The sequence below is a fragment of the Topomyia yanbarensis genome, chromosome 3, assembly GCF_030247195.1.
Source record: "Topomyia yanbarensis strain Yona2022 chromosome 3, ASM3024719v1, whole genome shotgun sequence".
NCBI lineage: Eukaryota > Metazoa > Arthropoda > Insecta > Diptera > Culicidae > Topomyia > Topomyia yanbarensis.
Genome location: NC_080672.1, coordinates 278,158,288 through 278,181,359, shown reverse-complemented (window position 1 = coordinate 278,181,359; position 23,072 = coordinate 278,158,288). Strand labels below are relative to the sequence as shown.

At 38.5% G+C, this 23,072-nt stretch overlaps 1 protein-coding gene across 1 annotated transcript in view; it reads right to left on the bottom strand.

Moving 5' to 3' along the window:
- The window catches only part of LOC131686691 (deformed epidermal autoregulatory factor 1-like), a 33,897-nt gene extending 12,765 nt beyond the window's left edge, over nucleotides 1–21,132 (bottom strand). The window contains exons 1-4 of the mRNA XM_058970586.1: nucleotides 20,724–21,132; nucleotides 6,693–7,335; nucleotides 6,073–6,627; nucleotides 5,651–5,883 (exon numbers count right to left, since the gene is read on the bottom strand). Coding sequence (XP_058826569.1) covers nucleotides 5,651–5,883; nucleotides 6,073–6,627; nucleotides 6,693–7,335; nucleotides 20,724–20,792 — 1,500 coding nt within the window. The 5' untranslated portion in view covers nucleotides 20,793–21,132. The remainder of the gene's footprint in view (nucleotides 1–5,650; nucleotides 5,884–6,072; nucleotides 6,628–6,692; nucleotides 7,336–20,723) is intronic.
- Nucleotides 21,133–23,072: the final 1,940 nt, after the last annotated feature.

Genomic DNA, 23,072 nt, shown 5'->3' with positions numbered 1-23,072 from the left:
CTTCACTGTGTCTTATCGGCATAAACAGAACTTCTGCTCGGACGGGAAATCACGTTTGACCAGTCGTTCGATTGAAACACATTGTTTAAGTTTTAGGGATTTGCGTCAAGTCGGCACTAATCTATTCCGACAAAAAGTTAGTGTCGGTTTCTGATGAGACGAAGTCGAAACGCACCCAAGAAATAATTTATAGTTTTTACTCGAATGGGACATGCCAAGAAATTTGATTAATGGATTCCGCGAAAATTAGCGCATTTGAAATTTGATGTCGTTTCTTTCACCGGTCAAACGTCACGTTTGGAATCTAAATGACAATTTCTAGTTCCGTACCCAAAACCTTGGCATCTACGATATTGGGTCATGTCATCTAAACCATTCCCACATTACCCGCACGTGAAACATAAAATGTACCGTTTCTAATGCTTTCATTACTGCTAAAATGAATTAAATAAAGCTCCGGGATTATTCCAGAACATGGTAACGTTTTAGTTCCGTTAGGGATCATTCATAAATAATGTAGCATTTTTTTCAGTGATTTTTAACACCCCCCCCCCCCCTCCCCAATCGTAGCATTTCGTCACAAACCCCTAAATACGCCTGGTAATTACGTAGCCTGACGGTAAACCCCCTCCCCCCCCTTGACCGGGCAAAAAATTTAAAAAATAAAGAAACGATGTTAGATGAAACGGGTAAAGCTACGAGCATGATATGACCCTAGAGTGCCCAGAAAAAAAGATTAATTTTTGAAAACGCAATCAGCCCACCCCTGAGTCGATTCCTAGTCCCACCAGGAGTACTTGCTCCAAATTTGAAGCAAATCGGACAATCGGCTACCGGACCAACGTGCCTGAAGTTTGTATGGGATTTTTCGACAATTTACATGGAGAAAACCCACTAACTCGCATTTTCGCCGCTAGATGGCACTCTATGCATCGTATTAACACAGTAAGTGAAAATAAGAAAGATCATTTAATTGCCTACAACTTTGTCGAAGACTGTTAGTGAATCCGGCTTTGTTAAAAGAAGTTATTAAACTTTTAACGAAGTGATGTCTGAGTCAGTTTTGCATGGGGCCTAGCAGTGCATGGTTGTGTATCGGTACGGTTGTATACCATTCCCCCGAAAGCCATTTCCCAGAAAGCCATTCCCCAGAATGTACCATTCCCCAGAAAGACATTTCCCAGAATGTACCATTCCCTAGAAATCCATTATCCAGAATGCTCCATTCCCCAGAAAGTCATTCCCCAGAATGCCCCATTCCCCAGAAAAGTTAATGTTTTTAGTCATTATTTGTGGTTAAGCCGACGGTATGCGCATACCTAATTCAAGGTACTTATGCGGTGTTAAGCTGCTGAGGATGTGCCGTCGAAAGCAGCGGCCTCTGCAAGCAAACATGTTATCCACTCGTTTAACCGGTTTAACCGATCATAGGGATTGGTTCCTTCTTTCAATCATGAGCAGTTTTTTGATTTTGTATGCCAAAAAATTCTTGCACGCAAATTTGTGATATTTTCGTCTGACCGGTTTATTCCTTCTTTTGAACTTTCCTTGAATCTGTATTAAAGTCGAAATTAATGCTCATTTTGACAGATGGTTTGGTGTGTTTTTAGAGCATTTCTCGACAAAATACGATTACGGCGTAAAAGCCAACTGTCAAAATTCTCTTTGAAAGGAAATTCCTGACAAAACGTTATAGGCCACACACAGTTCACAGCTTTAAATGAAAGAGAAAACCTTTCTCTTTTGTTTACTACCAACATCTTTGGTTGGAGAGTAACGGTTTGTCCAGAATTTCCGCTTAAAGTGAATTTTGACAGTTGGCTTTAACGCCGTAATCATATGTTTGTCGAGGTTTATCTTTCTTTTGAATTGGAAATGTTTCCTATGCAAATGTACGATCTACCAGAAATACATTCGAAAATGTTTTCGTATCTTATGCCAAATGGTACTTATACCACAGACTAAGATATAATACTCGACAACAATTCTTCGCCAATGTTAGCGGTCATTTTGAATATATTTTTAGTTGGGACAATGATCGCATTTACGATTATAATTAATATATGGCGCCACTGATATATGCGCAAATATACGGGATAGACCACTAGTAAAAAAGTTCCTAGGTCTGAAGGTTAACTAATTTGTAAATGAGTGGTTGGAACCGTGTATAGTGTTTGGCGGATCGATATTTTTAAGGAATTAATCATAGTGCTATGTCTGTTTGTCTGTGCTTATGCTACACGACTGTTAGATCAAATGAACAGCTACTATATAATGTCTTATGTCAGACGATGTTGTGCCAAAAGGCTTTACGCCGAACAGGATAGTCTTGCTGAAAAGTTGGGACCATTTTTCAAATGTAAACTGGGCAGACGCAAAGATCACAAGTTTGCGTGCAAGAGTCATTTGGCATGAAAATTCAATGAGCTGTTCATGTTTGAAAGAAGGAATCAATTCCTATGTTTGAGTAAATCGGGTAAGCGAATGGATAACTGGCTTACTTGCGAGGAGCCACCGCTTTCGGCAGCTCATACTCAGCAGCCTAACATCACATCTTTTCAATTACTTCGATAATGCACAAAGTTTTGGTTTCACCACATAACCTTACTTACATAACACTGTTTCATTTTTTTTAATCGTAGGAAGGGGCCCTACCGCTTACTATGATTGTTGCCAAATGTCACATCTGTATTAGATTCTGAAATTTGTTCTACATGTTTCCGGGACAGTAGTTCTTTCTGGGGAAAACACTTCAGTGTTTTATTTTGTCTTCATTGCAATATTCAACACAACATGAATTAGCAAATATGTCATCCTAACTTCAGGTTTCAACACAATGCAAATCATTTCAAATGTGCACGAATCGAAAGCGAAGAATGTCCTTTGATGGAAGTGGGAATGAATACAGTAGTGATTCGTTGGTTGGGCCACAGTCTATGTCCAACTAACGAATTTGATTCGTTAGTTGGACCGAACAGCGAATCACGACTGTAACACGTTAAAACGATGAAATCAATAAAAAAATAAAACTTTTCTGGGGAATGACTTTCTGGGAAATGGTGCTTTTTGGGGGATGGAATTCTGGGGAATGGTACATTCTGGGAAATGACTTTCTGGGGAATAGTATATTCTGGGGGATGGTATTCTGGGGGATGGAATTCTGGGGAATGACTTTCTGGGGAATGATTTTCGAGGGAATAGTATACAATCTATCGGTACTCGATTCCCACATTACATTTTTGTGAGATAATGGTTAGATTTAGCTGAATAGTATGTTCAGAAGAATTATAGTACAAAATACGAGTTATGTTTTGGTTGGAAAATTTTAGTTCCACCTGTGACCGCATAGAGGGCGCCAACACTAACTTTTCATAGAAGTGAGATAGAATATCGAGATGTTCGGAAGAATTATTTAAAAATGCTTGTTCTACAACTTTGTGGAAAACACCTAATCTCTTTCCGTTGAAAAGTTAGTGCTGGCGCCCCCTATGCGGTGAAATGTGGAACTACAATTTTCTAACCAAAACATGACTCGTATTACTTACTATAAATCTTCTGAACATACTATTGACCTAAACCTAACGATTATCTCACAAAAATGTTTAGTTCGAGTGAATCATGTACTGATACACAACTATGCACTGCTAGGCCCCATGCAAAACTGACTCAGACATCACTTCGTTAAAAGTTTCATAACTTCTTTTAACAAAGCCGGATTCACTAGCAGTCTTCGACGAAGTTGTTGGCAATTAAATTATCTTTCTTATTTTCACTTACAGTGTTAATACGATGCATACAGTGCCACCTAGCAGCGAAAATGCGAGTTAGTGGATTTTCTCCATGTAAATTGTCGAAAAATCCCATACAAACTTCAGGCACGTTGGTCCGGTAGTTAGACTTGTCCGATTTGCTTTGCTAGTCCCGGTGGGACTAGTAATCGACTCAGGGGTGGGCCGATAGGGGTCATGTCACTGTAATATGACCCCCTACCCCCTGTCGTCACACATCATCACAAAATACAAAACTCCCCCCTCCCCCATATAATACTACGTCATTTATGGATGATCCCTTAGCCTTTCTCTTCATAAGAATAACTTGTGAAGGAGCAAAGCCAAGTAAAATTTTCAATTCGTTTGATATATCATCCAAACTTTGAGCTTTCGGCAACGTTTTCAAGACAGTCTTGAATACTCTATCAGTATTCAAATCATATACATAAAATTTATACAACTTCTCCTTGAGATACAGACGAATATGTTTGTGACCAATTGATTCATCCGCTGTAATTCGAAATTTTCCTCTTCGATCAAATTGAATATTCGAAAGGAACGTTGAAAGTTATGCTCGAAAGGATCTAAAGTTGGAGATTGTCACTGTTACCGGCAGAGAAATTAGGGTTTCTTCTCATTGGCACTACGCACAATGGCGGTCGTTCATAAACCACGTAGACTCATAGGGGGTAGATGACTGGCTGGCGCCCAAAAGGGGTTAACCCACAATTCACACATCCTTCGTTTTAGAGTTATGGCGTCTTTGGCAAAGTTGTTGCATGGCATCTAGCGCTTTGTTTTGATCATATCATACTAGTTCGGAATTCAGTCGCTAAGGAGGCGCTGTTATAAAAATTTTAATGGAACGAGATAGAAAGATGATGTCTACGACAAAGTTGTATGTCAGGTAATTATAAGTAAATTTTCTGAAGATACTAACTACAAGTTTTGAAATATGGCGCAATTTTGAAAACAAAATGTGCAGGTAAATTGTTTAACCTTCCGGTAGTCGCGCTAGTGCACTGAGTGCACACTGCTCTGAAAATCTAGCGAAATCGTCTTAGGGCACCCGCGGCTGCTCGTTCAGTGGGCCATATGCGCGACATCCGGAGGGTTAACCAAAACATGCTCTATCTCGAAACATACAGGACCTGCAAAGTTTGCATGCTCAAAAGATATATTTAAAATGACAGGACCTACAACTTTCTCGAAGACATCATATTTCTATCCAGCTTTATTAAAAATTTAACACAGCGTCGCCATAGCGACTAAATTCTGAGCTAGAAGTTTTCTGAAGCCACCTAAACTCTATAACGAAAGATAATAATTTATTCCCGTTTTTTAATTTTCTAACCACAATATACTATTTTCTCTCGATCCCTTATTGCTCGGTCAACTTTCAATGTAGAAACATGACACTTTCACTGGAATTTTCGAAAAATTACATTCAACAATATACATTCGTGCAAGAAATATATATTAGATAGAAAATAGCCATACATAGAAAGTTTGTGTGCGTCGCTCACCCTCATGAACGTCAACGCACAATGCATTCCAACTAAAAACAGTATTATATCGAATGCACCGATATGTGAGCCACAACATAACATTTATTTGTGGCGAATCGATTGGCTACTTATTCTTAAAATCTCGCAAAACGAACGAGAAAACTCGAATTTCCATAAGACACCATGTGGGGTTAGCCCCTTTTGAACGCCAGCCATACAGATACACTTGAGAAAGATTGCTCGAGGAAAAATATAGGTAGTCTTGTTATTGAAAAACTTCCATCAGGAGCCATCAAGTGACTGGACCGAACGAAGGTTCAAGCCGGATTGATAATCGGGTAGTTGATGTTTATTTTAACTAAGCCACCTTACCTTTTTATTGGCATGAACCGATCCGGGAGGTAATTGACTACTGATATTGTTTTGCTCTTCTAGTTGCGTAACAGTCAGAATGGCCGCGTCCCGTTCGCGTTGCAATCGTTCCAGCTGTCGAGTGTGGATCTCGCGTGCTTCTCCGATATATTTTTTCATTTCCTGCATCGCTTTGGCAACCTGAGAGCAGAGTGATTTCAGGTTTTCAAACGGTAAATTGGCTTCCGCAACCACTGAAATGTAGAAAGACAAATATCGTTAGAATATAGTTTTTTTTTAGAAAGGAATGAACTGTTTTTTGGATTTCCACAATTAGTTAGCAAAACTATAACAAACAGCGCACGTTACGAGACCTGCACTAATGTGTTGGGTGGTAAGGTTGTTTATTGTGGCCATTACCTCCAGTTACAGAGCGCACTTACACTGTGTCGTCTGGTCGACGTACTCTGTGGCACTTTCGATTCCCTCGGTTAATGTCTGCCATGGTTCCTCTTTGGTAGCTATGGCCAGCTCATTTTCAATCTCTTGCTGCTCCTGCTGAACCACTTTAACGGTGGTCGTGGTTGTAGTGGTACTTGTGTTGTTGGTGATTATTGGCGTTGCATTGATAGTTGCTGTGGCCTGGTGGATTTGTTGTTGAACTTGATGTTGTTGCTGCTGATGTTGTTGGTGCTGTTGTTGGATTTGTTGATGTTGGACTTGTTGTTGTTGCTGTTGATGTTGTTGTTGTTGCTGCTGCTGCTGCTGAACGACATGCTGATGACTAACGGTGGTGTTTTGCTGATTGACGGTCGCCGTCGTGGTACTAGTGTTGCTGAGCGTACTGTTGCTAATGTTGTTGATGTGGATGTTATTATTACTAGTATTAGTATTGTTATTTACTATTATTCGTTTCTTTTTCTCGGCTTGATCTGGCTCAATTTGATTGCGTCGCCGCCTCTTGTAGGGTGTGAACAGTCGAACAGGGCCAGAAGCAGCTGAAATTAAACAAACATAAATCCTTAGTTAACAACAACTCCTCTAAGTGTTTAGTTGCACTTACCAGATTCATCATCACAGCACGCTGAACATGTACAGCTGGTTGCATGTGGGGTCAGGATTCCTTCGTCGATCAACGCCTGTAGACTACGGCCACCGTAGCGTATCGAACGCTTCCAGTCTTTACTTGACCCTCGGCCACAGATATTTTCAAATTCACTAGGAGTGTACCAACCATCTTTGTGCTTGATGCACTTTCCGCGTCCTCCAGAACCCAGTCGATCTTTGTACAGCTCACCAGTCGTTGTCTTACATCGTACCGGAAGTACTTCAAGGTTACTCAGTCGGTCAATTAGGTTATTGGTTTCTATGCGATATTCTTGCTGGGATTGAGCTTGAATTTGCTGCTGGTCAACGAGATCCGGCTCATCTTGCTGTTGCTGATCCGATCCTTGCTGTTGAATCACGATATGCGTTGGTTTGAGGTCACCGGTCAGATCTCCCACGACAGTGCTTCCTGACACAAAACCATTGTTATCCACGCAAATCATAGGTTTGAAGTGCTGGATTTGGTCATGGGTAAGCACATTGAACGTGGTACCGCCGATGAGCGTTCCGACTGGCAGCGAAACGGGCACCTGGACAACCGTATTGCCTGACTGTACATCAGCTGTGGTAACGAGACGAGTCCGAGGAGGTAAGGCAACCTACGGATGTTGTAGCAAAACACGTATTGAAATTGGTAAAATGGAAATAGCTCTTCAATAATCTGGTAGACGAAGGATGAACACTCCAGTAATTATAGGCAACCGTTGAATATTTGTTTTTTTTTGGAGGTCTACCGCTGGTATTTTACACTAGAATGTTTATTTATGTCGATCGTTTTATTCATAGTATTTGGTTTCTCATCTGACATAGTTGGTCTTAAGGGGTTGTATATGTTTAAAGGGTGAAAATAGGATAAAAGTTTGTTGAATACTTGTTGTGCGTTTTGCGTAAGTCTAATTTGTAAAATCTACTTGAAAACATGAAAATACTAATAATTATCAAAGCTATTATTTCATCTGAAAAAGGCCATTATTTTATCTGAAAAAAATTATTTAGAAATTCATATGAGAATTTAAGCGAAAAAATAAAATCGTTCAAGGATACGGCAAATAAATTAAAAACGATATTGTTTTTTGAAATCGCTTTGAAGCTTCCGGTAATCCTAGTCACTGCAACGACCTTTTTGAAAAACGTGGTTTCAAGATAATCGCATTTCAAGTATACAAGTATTTTGCATACAAGATGAAAAATTTTATAACATGGCTTCTACTGCTTGGATGTCCATAAAAAATGGAGATAACATTTAAAAAAACCTATGCTTAAATATAAAAGAATCCAAATTTTTGATATTTGACCGACCTCAATATATTTGGGACGATTCACACATTGCGTAACGCTTTTAGAGGGGGATGTGGAGTAGTCTAGAACGTTACGTAACAACATGTTCTTGGTCTTGCTCAAGGAAAAAATCTTTTATCAATTTGTTACGTAATAGCGGAGGGAAGGCTAGAGAAATTTTTAACAATTTGTTACATAGGTGCGTCAATTTTGGACAATTTGCGTTACGTAATTTATGAAGGGTCCCTATATATCTCTAACACTTGGCTACACACTTGGCACCCGGAGGGCCGTTTTTTGTACCATTCGACTCAGTTCGTTGAGATCAGAAAATGTCTGTGTGTATGTGTGTATGTGGAAACTTAGTTTCAAATGAAAGGTGCAACCTTCCCATCGGCTGCTATTGGATTTTGTATTGATTGGACTATCGATTCCGGAACTACGGGTTGAAGAGTGCGGCCACACAGCAAATTCCCACATAAACTGGTACCACCATGACATCAAAATGATGCAAAACTTATTAAAATGAGTGCAAAATTACTTTGATTTGCCAGTCTAGATCAATAATGACTATCTACAGTTACTTTGACCACATTGGCCACCTACGACGGAACTGAAAAAACCTCAAAGGGGAGAATGAAGAAAAATTTCAAAGTCGAATTTGTATTTTTGATGCCAAGTGTCTTTAAAATACTTGAAACGTCGAGATTTGTTGCAACCTCCATTTTTTGACGAAAATTGACTTTTTTTGACTTGAGCGCATTTTTGCCTTTCTCGTATAGAAAGGTTATGCAATCACTCTGAAAATCGTCAACCATTCGACAAAGTTTTTTACCCAATCAATAATAACCAGTGGAAAATTATGTTTGAACTGCTTTTGAGTTCGAAACTACTTTAAAATTGAAACTAGTTTAAATTTCTTAACAAGTTGAAAATTTTCGGCGGAATCCGGACCACCCGGCCCGTCCTCCTAGATCCGCCCGCTGGTTTCAAGTGTTCCAGCGTCGATACATAGCATCTCAAGTTAGTGGCTGTCGACTCATTGTATGTATGTGCAAATCGTACTGAATATGTAATATACATTTCCACCATTATGTTGAACACAACCAGCCATGGAATCGTAGTTCGCACAAATGCCTAAAATTATTATTTGATTTAGCTCCATATTTTTCAGTGAAAATACTTGACACATCAAAACTAGTATTATGAGCCCAATTTTTGGGATCTCGATTCATCTTTACATTGCGTTAAGTAAAATTTCCGGAATATGCCTATTTCTTCGAGCTCTACTATGGTGTAACCCCTAATAAAATTTTGCAACCTAAGTTAGAGGAAATAATGAAAATTTTCAATCTTTGTTGGTCCGCTGCATACATAAGCGCTTAAGGGGTGACCAGCTATTTAAGATCGTAAAAATGGAGTTTTTTGTTACATTTATAGAAAATCGAAGGAGATATCACAACGATCTACACATAGCTTTTTAAAGATTCAAGCAAAATTCATACCAGAAATAGGTAATTTCTAGAAAACCGCTCTGTATAGTTATGGGAAACCAAATAGAAGGTATACTTATGTAAATCGGTAATCTTTGTTGTTTTATTGATTTCAACCTGAATTGCGAGCTGCACTTTTCCCGCTAATTAGATCTACAGTAACGAAATAGTCTTTAAATCCGTCATTTTGTCGAGCACTTTTAAAGTAATTTTTTATTTTAGCTTATCAAATGTGTGTACAAATATACATACATTTGTCAATAGCTAGGACTTATCTTTCCCCTTCTAAAAATCACGGAAACAAGCTTCTTTTTTACCTGCTAAAGCAGCATATTCCCTTAGATGTATCTATTAATTTAGTTTGTGTCAGTAGCTGACGAGTGGAACACGAAACATTCAAATTCAACTTTTTAAGTTGGGTTTTGTATCCTTAAGCGCACATTGGTATATCCATTTCTGTTTCTTTAGGAAAACATAAAGGTTGCACACTCACAGGCGTTTGGCTCTAATCAGTGGCGTAGCCAGAAATTTGGTTGGGGTTGCGTTGTTAATTTTTAGAAAATGCTAAAATTTAATAAGAGTTTGATCAATTATTGAAAATTCAGAAACATAAGTAGACTAGCAGAAATGGAACAGTATTCAAACCTCTATAGATTATTTTTTGACAATAAAGTCAAAGGATGTGAATTTTTTTTCAGTACAATTAATTTTGGTTTGGGAGGAGAGAAGGGGAGGGGGGTTTAACCCTCAACCCCCTGGCTATGCCACAGGCTCTAATGCCAAAGGACAAGAGTTCCCTGTAGCGGCCTAGAGCTTCTGTGCTTGGCTAACCGATCCTTCGCTCGGTACCAGCCAGATGCTTTAGGCGTGTGAACTGCTTGGGTTTAATGTATAACTAACGCACAGTGGTCGGAAATTGAAAACCCTGTTTTAATCCACCTAGCGGTGTAATTGTGTCTTTCTCAATCATGAACACGAGAATTTTGTCGTTGTTTATATTCATTAAAAGCTTTCAAACGTATATATTGCATTTTTATTATACATGACATGACAACTATATACAAGATAAGAAATCATTATTCAAGTTCTAAAATTTTGTAAAAGAAAAAAAGACCAAATCAAAAACTTTAACCATCACTTAGTTTGGTTGTCTTGATCAGCTGGTGGGAGAAGAGGAGTAATGTACGCGCCATGTGTAGGAGGGATACTTCATGCCCAAATGGTCAAAACACCAAACATTGTAAACGAAACAGCCATAGTAATATTAAAATGAAAAAAAAACCCCGTTTTAATCCACCTGGTGGTGCGATTATGCCTTTCTCATTTATCCAAACTATGATTCATTTGTTCATGGTTTTGTTCAATAAAATTGTGGAAATGTCTATAACATTCTCTTATACTTGGCACGTATCCCACGACTACCACGAAAGTAGACGTTGACTAACATTAAACAAAAAAGTATAATGTTTAATTAGCTTAATCAGCATGAGTTCAATGTTATCTTCATGTGATTATATTTTGAAATGTTGGTGGAATAGGTTTGGAAGTGGAGGGGTGAGGGGTTAGTAGAGTGGGAGTGGGAAATTCAGCTGCAGTCAATGGTATTACTGCATCTTTCATTTGAAATCAAGTTTGTAAAAATCGGTAGAATATTCGTTGGGGAATAGGTGTGATATTAGCTTAGAAACTTGGCGAGTTCTCCGGAGGCATCATGAACCGTCATAGGTAGCCAATGTGGTCAAAGATGCTTTGATTGATCATTAGTGATCTAGACCCGCAAACTAGAGTAATATTGCTTTCATTTTAATATGTTTTACCCCATTTGGACATCATGGTTGTACCAGTTTATATGGGAATTTGCTGTGTGACTGATCTCTTCAACAATTAACTCCGAAACCGGAAGTCGGATCACGGGAGATTTGCTCTGTGATCATACATCATACTCATACTCATGTAATTGCGGAACCGGAGGTTGGATTCATTAGAAACTCAATAGCAGCCGATGGGAATATGGTACCTTTCATTTGAGACTAAGTGCGTCAAAATTGGTATAGCTGGCTGGTATCTCTGAGAAAATTTACTGAAATTTTTGGTCATATACACACAGATATATATACACACATATATACACACAGACTTAGTTGGCTCGGTTTCAGGAGAACTTCTCTCGCCGGGGAATTCTCCGTCGGAGTAGGCTATGTTCACTGTCGGCGGCTGGACCGAGTAGTTCGCGACTAAGTTGGGAGTTCAACATGTAAGTGGTGGTGAATAGTACGAGTATTGCTGAATGGCATATGGGAGCCGAATGGCTCGTTAAATTAGACAATTCGAACTTGCCGCCCAGATTGTCGTCGTAGGGGAGGAGCACTAAGTCTCGACCCACAGCTAGCTCTCTGACTGCAATGGTCTGTGTGGTTGGTGGTGAACTGGTGATGTGTCGAGGAGTGGTGTTGTTACCCTACTGCAGAAACTAACTACGTAGTAGTTGGAATAGAGTGGCTGCTATGCACCTAAAAACCCCTCCCCGAATAATGCCGAGGAGGAATCAGGTTCTGGCCAAGAGCAGTGTTTTTAGCGGGTATATGAAACGTTCTCATTAATGTTTTTTAAAACGGCGGATACTGTTCAATTTTAAACATTTAGAGATGAACTAATGATATTGAAACTTAATAGACAACCCAAGGAATATAATTGTTGTATAAAACCAAGCAAATACAGATAAACCTGGCAGTACAAAAGGTAAAGGAGGGATTCCATGAGAAACCGGTCGACCGATATGACCATCGTCGATTCGAACGAAACTTTGCAAGTGTGTTCACTGTATGAATCTCTATAATATTCTCTGGCAATTGGAATATTTTGATACAAGAGCAATTTTTCAAAAGGGCGTAAACGTTTCTACGTGTATGAATTCCAAAAATTTTTTGTTCGATTACTGTATTTTATACAGCAAAATTCTCTGAGAACAAGTTACAGGGAATGAATACTTCTGTCTGTCAACAATATACACTGAAAAATATGTTGTGTTATTTTTCAAAAAAACAAAAAATTATGATAAAAATTTAAATGTCGAAAAAACCCATTTTTTTCTAATATTTTATATTTTGTTACCAAAAACCTAAAGAGAAAAGAAACATTTTGAATGTGATTGCATGATGGAGAAAAAATCGGTAAAAAAGGTTTTCTAACAATAACTTCGTACATGTTTTTAAATTTTATACTAATTGACATACAAAATTGTAATTTTATTACAGAATATAATTCTAAGCACCATTTAAATTCAAAATGCATTTAGTAAAAATCTTCCAAAATGCGATAGTTTTCGAGATATTTGAAATTTTGCTCCTTCAAAACAATTAATTCGTGTAATTATGCTGGCTGGTATCTCTGAGAAAATTTACTGAAATTTTTGGTCATATACACACAGATGTATATACACACATAGACTTAGTTGGCTCGGTTTCAGGAGAACTTCTCTCGCCGGGGAATTCTCCGTCGGAGTAGGCTATGTTCACTGTCGGCGGCTGGACCCAGTAGTTCGCGACTAAGTCGGGAGTTCAACATGTGAGTGGTGGTGAATAGTACGAGTATTGCTGAATAGCATAAGGGAGCCGAATGGCTCGTTAAATTAGACAATTCGAACTTGCCGCCCAGATTGTCGTCGTAGGGGAGGAGCACTAAGTCTCGACCCACAGCTAGCTCTCCGACTGCAATGGTCTGTGTGGTTGGTGGTGAACTGGTGATGTGTCGAGGAGTGGTGTTGTTACCCTACTGCAGAAACTAACTACGTAGTAGTTGGAATAGAGTGGCTGCTATGCACCTAAAAATCCCTCCCCGAATAATGCCGAGGAGGAATCCGGTTCTGGCCAAGAGCAGTGTTTTTAGCGGGTCGGGTGATGGCAAACTCTTTCCATGAGACGTTAGGGTTTTTGTACATTTTTCCAGTCTAGGGCCTTTTTGAATTTTTTAACGCCCTTTACAAAAATACACGCAGATATTTGCCGTACTCGACGAACTGAATAGAATGGTATGTCTTATGGCCCTCCGGGTCCGGTTACAAAGTCGGTTTTCAGATCAATCTATTGAGAAAAACATGGAATAAATTAATAACTCCTCATGCTTACGATTTAGAAGTATAGTGTCTTCGGTAATGTTGATGCTTAGTTCTATAATCAATAGGGAAACCCAGCAATTCTGGACAACAAAGTGAAATTACGTTAACGTTAATAACATTTGCTTGGCTATGTTTTTAATGCACTACATGCGTGAGTCTGCTCCTAAATTACTGTTCAAAGAAACCTTTTCAAACACGTAACATGCGTAATCAGACAAACTAATTGAATCACTAAAAAATATTACAATTGTATATTTAAATCCAATTTGAAAATGTCCCCTGGTTCGTTGAAATATAAAACTTTTTTTTTAATATTTTTTAAAACGGCGGATACTGTTCAATTTTAAACGATTAGAGATGAATTAATGATATTGAAACTTAATAGACAACCCAAGGAATATAATTGTTGCATGAAACCCAGCAAATGCAGAGAAATCTGGCAGTATAGAAGGCAAAGACATTAACAAGGTCCAATATATGTAGGGGTCCAAATTAGGTTGGTTACGCTATTTGAGTACAAATGAACGACCGAAAATAAAGGTCGCAAGGGTAGAACATGCTTCGTAAAACCCGTTTCAAATATATTAGAATATAAAAATCGGAAACAAACTTCAAGCGTAAAAATCGGAAAGCTTCTTCAGCTTAAGAATTGCTTAAAATGTTCTCACCCGTAAAACTCGGCAAGGTTGAACCATCCGTATAAAATCCGGTTTAAAATAAATAAAACGTACGCAGGCCCATCCGCATATCGCAAGGTTCAAGATAACGACTACAGCCTCTTGGTGAAAAAATGGGGACATATGTATTCTTTCTTTAATAAACCGAAACTGATAGAATATTCTCCTTTAGTCTCTAGACCAAATCAAAGTTAAACCATCTTCAGAGGGTGGTCTTGATGGCGATGACTGGTGCGTTCTCGACAACACCTACTGCTGCTCTAGAGGCACTCTTGAACATAAAACCACTACAAATGTTTCTGTTATACTGACGGTTCTTTGTTGGAGGGCCGAGCCGATGCTGGTGTCTATTGCCATGAAAAGAAATAATTTCTATATAATATTAATCTAATAATTCAATTTTTTTGTCTTTTGACTTAAGTGCCAATACCTTATTTAGGACTGGTGGTATCCAACGGGGAAAAACGATCGGAAATGGTGAGTGAAGCTAAGCAATCATGTGAAAAAAAATCCCCCCGAGGCGAGACTCGAACTCGCAACCTTTGAGACTCCGGCCCAATGCACTAACCCTTATGCTATCCCTGGGTATGGCGACATCCCAGAAAGAACATATGATTATCCCACTGGCGACTGTGATCGTACCTTGCCTGCAAAGCGAGAATCACACAACGGCAGCTGATCACCCCAACACATTTGATCCATTTAATTTCCCGCGCTCCCGTCATACCTCTGTTCACTGGGCAAGGGACCAGAAATCGACAGTCTTCATTAGCTCTGTCACCTACCGAAGTACGATGGGTAATGAACTAAAAATTAGACATCACACGATAATAAAAACCCGGGCTTTGGTATCTAGCGGGGAAATTAAATTGATCAAATGTGTTGGGGTGATCAGCTGCCGTTGTGTGTGATTCTCGCTTTGCAGGCAGGGTACGATCACCGTCGCCAGTGGGATAATCATATGTTCTTTCTGGGATGTCGCCATACCCAGGGATAGCATAAGGGTTAGTGCATTGGGCCGGAGTCTCCAAGGTTGCGAGTTCGAGTCTCGCCTCTGGGGGGAATTTTTTTCACATGATTGCTTAGCTTCACTCACCATTTCCGTTCGTTTTTCCCCGTTGGATACCACCAGTCCTAAGAAATTAATGCAATCTCATTCGCTTGGTAGATAGCGTACCGTATTCAAAGCAGAAATCTTTGCGATCTTGTGTGGCGTACAATCAGCACTTCAACAGGGGATTTGCGGTAAAAGAATCTGTTTTTGCTCTGACAGTCAGGCTGCCCTGAAAGCACTTAGTTCGGCGGATTCGAGATCGAAATTAGTAATCGCATGTCGAACTCAAATCGAAGAACTTAGCCTTTCAATTGCTATCTACCTTCTATGGGTACCCGGTCATTCCGGTATTACTGGAAATCAATAGGCAGACGAATTGGCTAGAGTTGGCGCTGCGACTGACTTCGTTGGTCAAGAACCAGTTCTATCACTGTCGATAAGTTGGATAAAACACAAGATTCGCTCTTGGGCTGTATCCGAACATGCCAACCATTGGCGTAGCTTGTAAACTTGCGTTCAAACAAAGACTTTTCTGCCGGATGTGAGTCAGAAAATGTCAAAGAATTTGCTGCATTTTTCCAAACACAACTGCAGTATTCTAGTCAGGACACTGACTGGACATTGCAAACTCAATCATCAAATGGCTACTATTCAGCGCGCTGAGTATTATTCACGTGATCTTTGTGAATCCGATTACGGAACATCATATCATTTGATACGCAACTGCCCTGTAATAATGCAATTATGTATCCGGATTTTTGGTTCTCCATACATAGATGAACCTATGTACAGAGAGCTGAAACTGAAGGATATGCTATTGTTCCTAACCCAGTGTGGTAAAAAGCAATAGTTTCAACCGTATTTGAATGACAATGAATGACAATATCTTTTCGGGGAGTTATCGTTCTGTTATCTCAATATCCCTTCGGGGTGTTGATATATCCGCTCACTGCTTAAATAAAAGTTCCTCCGGGCGTTGGAAGTTTTATTACTGCTATTGTAGCACCTGCAGATCGTTCAGCATCCCTCCGGGGGTGCAGGATGCTCTTTTAATTGTTCTGTGTCGTTATTTTCCTTACCCTAACCTTCCCATCAGGAAATGATAAAAAGACGATTCAGGGAATGATAAAAGGACAATAATTATTCTTCTCCGATCAACATGGGAAACTTGCCATTTGAGCCAGACGCTACTGATTCCTGATAGTCTCTAGACCAAACCTCATAACACCTTCTGATTATCTAGTATACATTCTCCTTAAGCGAGTATTCTATTACAAAATTGAAGAAAAGTTAATTTTATTTTTCATCTTTTTATAAGAAAAATATTCTCAAGAATTGATTAGAAATTGACTGGCTTTGTCTGTTAGAGAGATTTACAATCAGCTTTACGGATAATCAGTTGAATAATAAAACCATATATAGGGAAACATGTGAAGACGACCAAGTTTTCAGCAAAACCTGCAAACATCTCTAAAAAAGTTTTCAATGCTTCCAAAGTCATTGGAATATAATGATTTTTTTGGTCGAGTCTCCCGACTGCGGGGAGACTTGATCAAGGCCTGGGGAGACTTGACCTGCGTTAAGCCAAAGCGAACTGAGCGCCATAATTTTTTCCTGGTATTTTTAATGAAAAAAATAATTTTTCGATCATTTACCATTATCATAGAAAGTTTAAGGGTACTTATTTGCTATCGATTACTATTTCAGTTCTCAGAAATAAACTGATGTAGGTGTTTATAGTGCTACATTAGCTGCGATAGCGATTTTAATGAAGGTACCTCCAAATGGCGCTTGGTCCTCTTTGGCTTAACACAGGCCACTTGACCAAGAGAATTTTGAGAAATCAGAACAAAAAATTATGACATAAAATATGCTGTAATCCTTTTTTTCAATATTGTTCAGATTCTTAGGTAGCAGTATAATATCTAAAAGGGTTGCATATCATAAATTACGACTGTTTTTAATGTATGTCCTTTTAAGGATTAACTATACTGCTTACATTGAACATTACATGTTCACGCGTCACGAAATCAACCATATTACTGCTTACTTTGTTTATTAGTACTAAAAGATATAAACTGATTTTTGATGCTAAATTTTTTGTGGCGTGATTAACATTAACAGTATGTACCACATCATGGTAAATATCAATTTTTTTATCTTTCTTCAGTTAATTGCCGCTTGGTCAAATCTCCCCAACATTAGTTATTGCGTTCCATGTCGTGCACATTTTAGTAATAACTATTTCAATCTTCCGATTTATGTAAAATCTTTTCACTAGCTCGTACAGAATAAAATAATGTATGAATACTTTAAAAGTGATTATTAGACGAGTAGATATGTCCATACAAAGTTTGATAAAAAATTACATAATGTAAGGGACCATCCATAAATGACGTAGCATTTTTGAGTGATTTTCAACACCCCCCTCCCCCATTGTAGCATTTCGTCACAAATCTCTAAATACCCCCTGGTAATTACGTAGCTTGACGGTAACTCTCCCCCCCTCCCTTTCAAAATGATGCCTAATGACCATTATGCCAAATGTCCGTTATGCCAAATGACCTTCAGTGTGATCAATTCTACAAGTTATGCCAATGATCATTATGCCAAATAACCGTTATGCCAAATGTCCGTTATTCCAAATGGCCCGCTCCCTACTAGTGTATTCCGCAAACAGTTGAAGCGAAATCTGAAAGGTGACCGAGTAATTCGCAGAAGAGGAAGTAAACAAGGAGAGGCTTTCTTTTGTAGAATGGGCTAATTGAAAAAAAGTCCTCATTTTCTCTTCTGTGAATTACTTTGTTGATTTTACGTTTGCACTTCAACTCTTTGCATAATAAGCAAGTTGAAATTACCATATTTCGATATGTACTGAATAAAGTGTTTAAGTTTTCTAGTGACGCTGCATTAAGCCAAAAAGAAAGTAAACAAAAAGTCTTTCATTTTCAGATAGGATTCAACGAAAAAAAGGCAATTCATATTGAGTCAATATGATCTGACTGCTCCTAGGCGCATTGCAAAAACGAGGCAAGATTCATTCTATTCTGTTTTCTCACTGCACATAGGTACCAAATAAAAACGTTCTAAGCATTAAAATAAAACAATTTTTTTTCTTCTGATCATTCGAATTATTCTCGAAGTTGAATGTGGAAAGTAAAACCAATTAAATTTATAATTGAAAACCTTATTTCTTCCGATGAAACGTGTCACTCGTTGATTTTAACCAGTTCTAGCTCCCCTAGCTGGAACTCCAGCAATTCTTTTCTCCAAAATTTCTGGTTAATCCAGTGAAACTATTTACTATACCAATAAAGAACATTCGTAGTCCGGTACTCATTTTGTCGAAAACCTTGAAGAAATTCATTCTATTCATCGCAAGTGCGACTTTTGCTGAAAAAATCATTATATGCAGTGTCGCATGATTCTTGGGCCCGAAAAAGACCTAAAGGTCCTATAATTTTCAAAAGGATCGGGAAGGGGGGGGGGGTGGCTAAAAAAATCCATTAGCACTAAACATTTCTTTATCAACTTTTGAATAGGGCTAATAAGATTTGTAAACAATCTTTTGTTTTGCTGATTTCTCTTAATTTGTTATAATTTCAAAGCATTTGTAATTGACTCTGTCAAAGGTAAAGATGTTGATTCATGTGTATCTTTCATGAAATTCAATTCCGCAGCGGAATAATGAGCGAAATAAGTTTGTTTACAAAAATCATTAGCCCTTTTGAAGAATATTAATTTCATGTTTTATTATTTACCTAAAGAGCATAGTCTTTAGACTATATTGGAATGTTTCATGTAGACCGTGTCAGATAAAAATGATAAAAAATAATCGTTTCATAAAAAAATATTCATCAAATAGGGGTTTGTTTTAGGTCAATGATACTTTAACCTCGTTTTTCTTAGTTAGAGCTGGATGTCACTTAGGACATTTTGAATAAATACTCTTGATATATGTAGTCTCTAATTCTGCCTCACATATTTTAAACCGATTAGCTGCATTTGAAGTCACAGGATGTAACCAGCGTATCCCGATGTTTACACTATACATTGTATGCAGAAAGAAAACTATGATTAGATCACGGGAAAATGCAAAAATTTGAAATTCAGCGGAAAAATAGTCTGTAAGTCACAATCAAAATTTATTAAGTGTCTCAGTAGGATGGGAATAAAAAACAAAACATTAATACATCGTACTACTTTCAACTAGCAACTGTAAATGACCTTGTTGGAAGAAAAAAGGAATGCTTCATAGCGGCTCGTATGTAGGGATGGTGTCGTGCTGGCTTCAAAAACGTAAACAAGAATTCCTATTGGAGACTTGCTAGATGATTCCTGTCGCGACGATAAAAAAAATAAACCGAGTACTATCGGCGCTTCGGTTTGTTTATTTGTTTCCGTTGTTGCATGTTCGGTGGCAGGAACAAACCGAAGCGCTTCGAAAACAGATGTAGCGCAATCACGAGAACCCGTACATAAAAAATGTAAACAAAAATACTTTGAAAAATATTCGTACATCATCGACTCCCATATCTCGGGCACACGGAGCGAAGAACGAAAGATCACGGCCTTCGCGTTATCCGACACACATCCATAGGCAGATTGTTCCCATAACATTTTCGGTTGGACTCGCCCCGATGAGCTCTCGCTCACACGCACTAGCATCTGAGCATATTCATCGTCGTGGCCATCGACCGATGTTGGTTACCTTCGTAGCTGTCTATAGAAGTCGCGAACAGCGAAAAGCGACTGCGACACGAAAATCAAAAATGGCTCCGGTGGGTCAGAGATGCCAAACATATTTAGTTGTTTAAAACTCCCATCGTGTAAATAAAGCATTCCTATTGCGAAATAAGTACAGCAAACCCCTTTTTTGGTAAACCAGTAAAACTTTTCCTTTATGCAACACCATTTGATATACTATAAAACCTGATGCTTTGTAAACTTCTGACAACATTTTGAATATTGTGCGATTGAGACGCAGACATCCAATCCAACTGGCAACTATTTTCGTCATTCCCGATTGGGGCCCACATGATGGAATTTTCGTCGTGTCGCGATTTCGAGCCACCGACAGCTTTTCTCTCGTTTGTACTAACACAACTAGTCAACTACCATGGAGCACCATTTTTCCACGTTCACTTTTTTCTCTTTCCCCCGTGTGACCCAATACACACGCGAATTGCACAAAACATCGATCCCCGATCGTCGTAGATCCTTCGGAAATCCCGTTTTTAACACTAGACACGGAAAATTTGACCATTCAATACTAGGATTTCGACGGCAGACCTCCAAAAATACCGCTGAACGAAGCAGCGCAATTTTCCGATTTCTTATTGAGTTTGGTTGGTGCTCGTGAATTGATTACCTCATCGCCATTTTCGAGTTTGACATGTTCTTCGGCTTCGTCGGAAAGTTCCGGAATTTCCGAATCCATCTTTTTCGGGTTTCGGGAACGCGAGTGGAGTTTTGTTGATGTCGCTGGCGATAATTGAATTGCCTCCCGATCGCGGAGCGCGCGGATGAAATATCTCCGTAAATTTCACTACACCGATGAAAACGATGACGATTGCGACGAGACCGAAGCAAAAAAAAAATACGGGAAAAAGCTCGCCTTTTGACACGACCGAGGCGAGGATGTGTACGCGTACGCGTTCGTTTCGACAAACCTAATTTTGCTCTAGTCCACTACGAAACTTGCTGCGCGAATATGGCCTTCTTTGTATGCCATTTGCTTGCACGAAGACGATGGTTGACTACTGACGTAGGAGAAAAAAAAGTGCAACAGCCAACCACTCTTCCATCCAGCGTTGCCAGATTGGTTGAATGAATTGTATTTTCGTATTGGAGATTCCAACGGTATCGATTGTAGTGGTGTAAAACGGTAAACACATTCATGTTGGATTTATGTTTTGTTTCCGATTGCGTAAATATTGTCAAATAGCGGAAAACTGGGCGCTTCCATATAACACGTTATTATGATTTGCTTAAGAAAACAGCAACAAAACTAATTCTTCGAAAAGGTTTAAGAGATGTTTGTAAACAAACTTATTTCGCTAATAATTCTGCTCCAGATTGGAATTTCATGAGTCTAGAACTTTTTTCTTCGTAGAAGCAATTTCAAATGTTTTCTGCGCTGAAATTACAGCAAATCAAGAGAAATCAGCTTCATAAAAGTTGGTTAACAAATCTTATAAGTTTCTTTAAAGTGTTAATATGTTGCATTTTGATACATAATAATAACTACATAAAGTGACAAAGGACGGATGCGCCTAAGAAACCCATTAATGATGAGCGTTTTATAGATACTTTGATGCATTTAAAGACAGATAGTTTCCACAAATATTCATGAGCTGACTCATAGAAAAAAATGTTACATTTAATTCCTTATGGGTGAATAGAAATATGTTAGAATGTTACGTAACATGAAAGACCAATTCGATGCGTACTACGGGATGGTAGAGTATTGAAATTTGGGACAATTTTATGTAATTTTTTTCGATACACTGATTTTGTATTTTACGAATTACTTAGTATATGTTATAGATCTCATCAATTGCAACGCAAAATAATGCATAGAAAATATTGTATACCCTCAAAATCTTAATTTATAGCAGAAAGAACTAGTTTTCGTGACATTCAGCGCTAAAAATTAACTACTCGGACAAAAATAAATCAAAACCATATGAAAATTTTATGAGCTCGTGCGAGTATGTTTCTAAATTGGAAGAAAATTAAAAACTGCCATTTTCAACCGATTTTGATTTGGAATATGCGGTTAGATGTAGAATTGAATGTAGAATTCTTTCTAAATTTTCATAAAAGTAAATGCGCTTCTTCATGAAAATGTTGAGCAATTTCTTAAATTTTTCATGAAGCATCGCAAAATGACAGATATTTTTGTCCCAAAACGGCATTGTGTTTTTAACAAAACAACATAACACAGCATACTTTTGAAAAGGTCATTTCTTCTTCCCAGACTCTTAACAAAATTGAAAAACTGTTAAAAATGATCACACAGTTAATTTGCCGGAAGTCCAGACAGATAGTTTTTTGGACATAAATCAAGATCTTTAGGGCTTTTCTTGATAGTTTTTTGGACATAAATCAAGATTTTTAGGGATTTTTTTATTTTGTACGTCCGTGTAATTTATCATGATTCCCATGGCTAGTGTAAATTCGACTGCGCGATAGCGACGCCGACAGCAAGCGAACAAGCAAGTTAGGCGGTACGCTGAAAAAACTTAACACGTTAACATAATGTGGAAATGTATTGAATTATTTCAATCCACCAACTTTTGAAGTACCTAATCAAGTATTCAGCTTTTTGTTGGTGGCTGCGTCCCCAAATGCGCACCCCACTTTGACAAGTCGTCCGTCCAATGTCAATTTTGACAAATCATCAGTCTTGCCAAATTTGACAAACCGTCCTTCAGATTCAATTTTTTGATCGTGGTAGGCGTTCACTTCTGCTCTCAACTAAAATTGAACGTCAAATAAAAATATTGTTTTTCAGTTGAAAAACTAAACTGATTTCGGTACGGATTCGCACAGTCAACTGTAGTCCCATTCAACAGCGGCACTCAACTCGAAATGTGGATACAGAACATTTGCTATTCAAAACTATTCGTTACTCGCAATCGGCAAACAAAAATCGGTCAACCAATATGGCAATTAATCAGTCTTATAATGTAATTGGGCGATTATCATGCGGAGG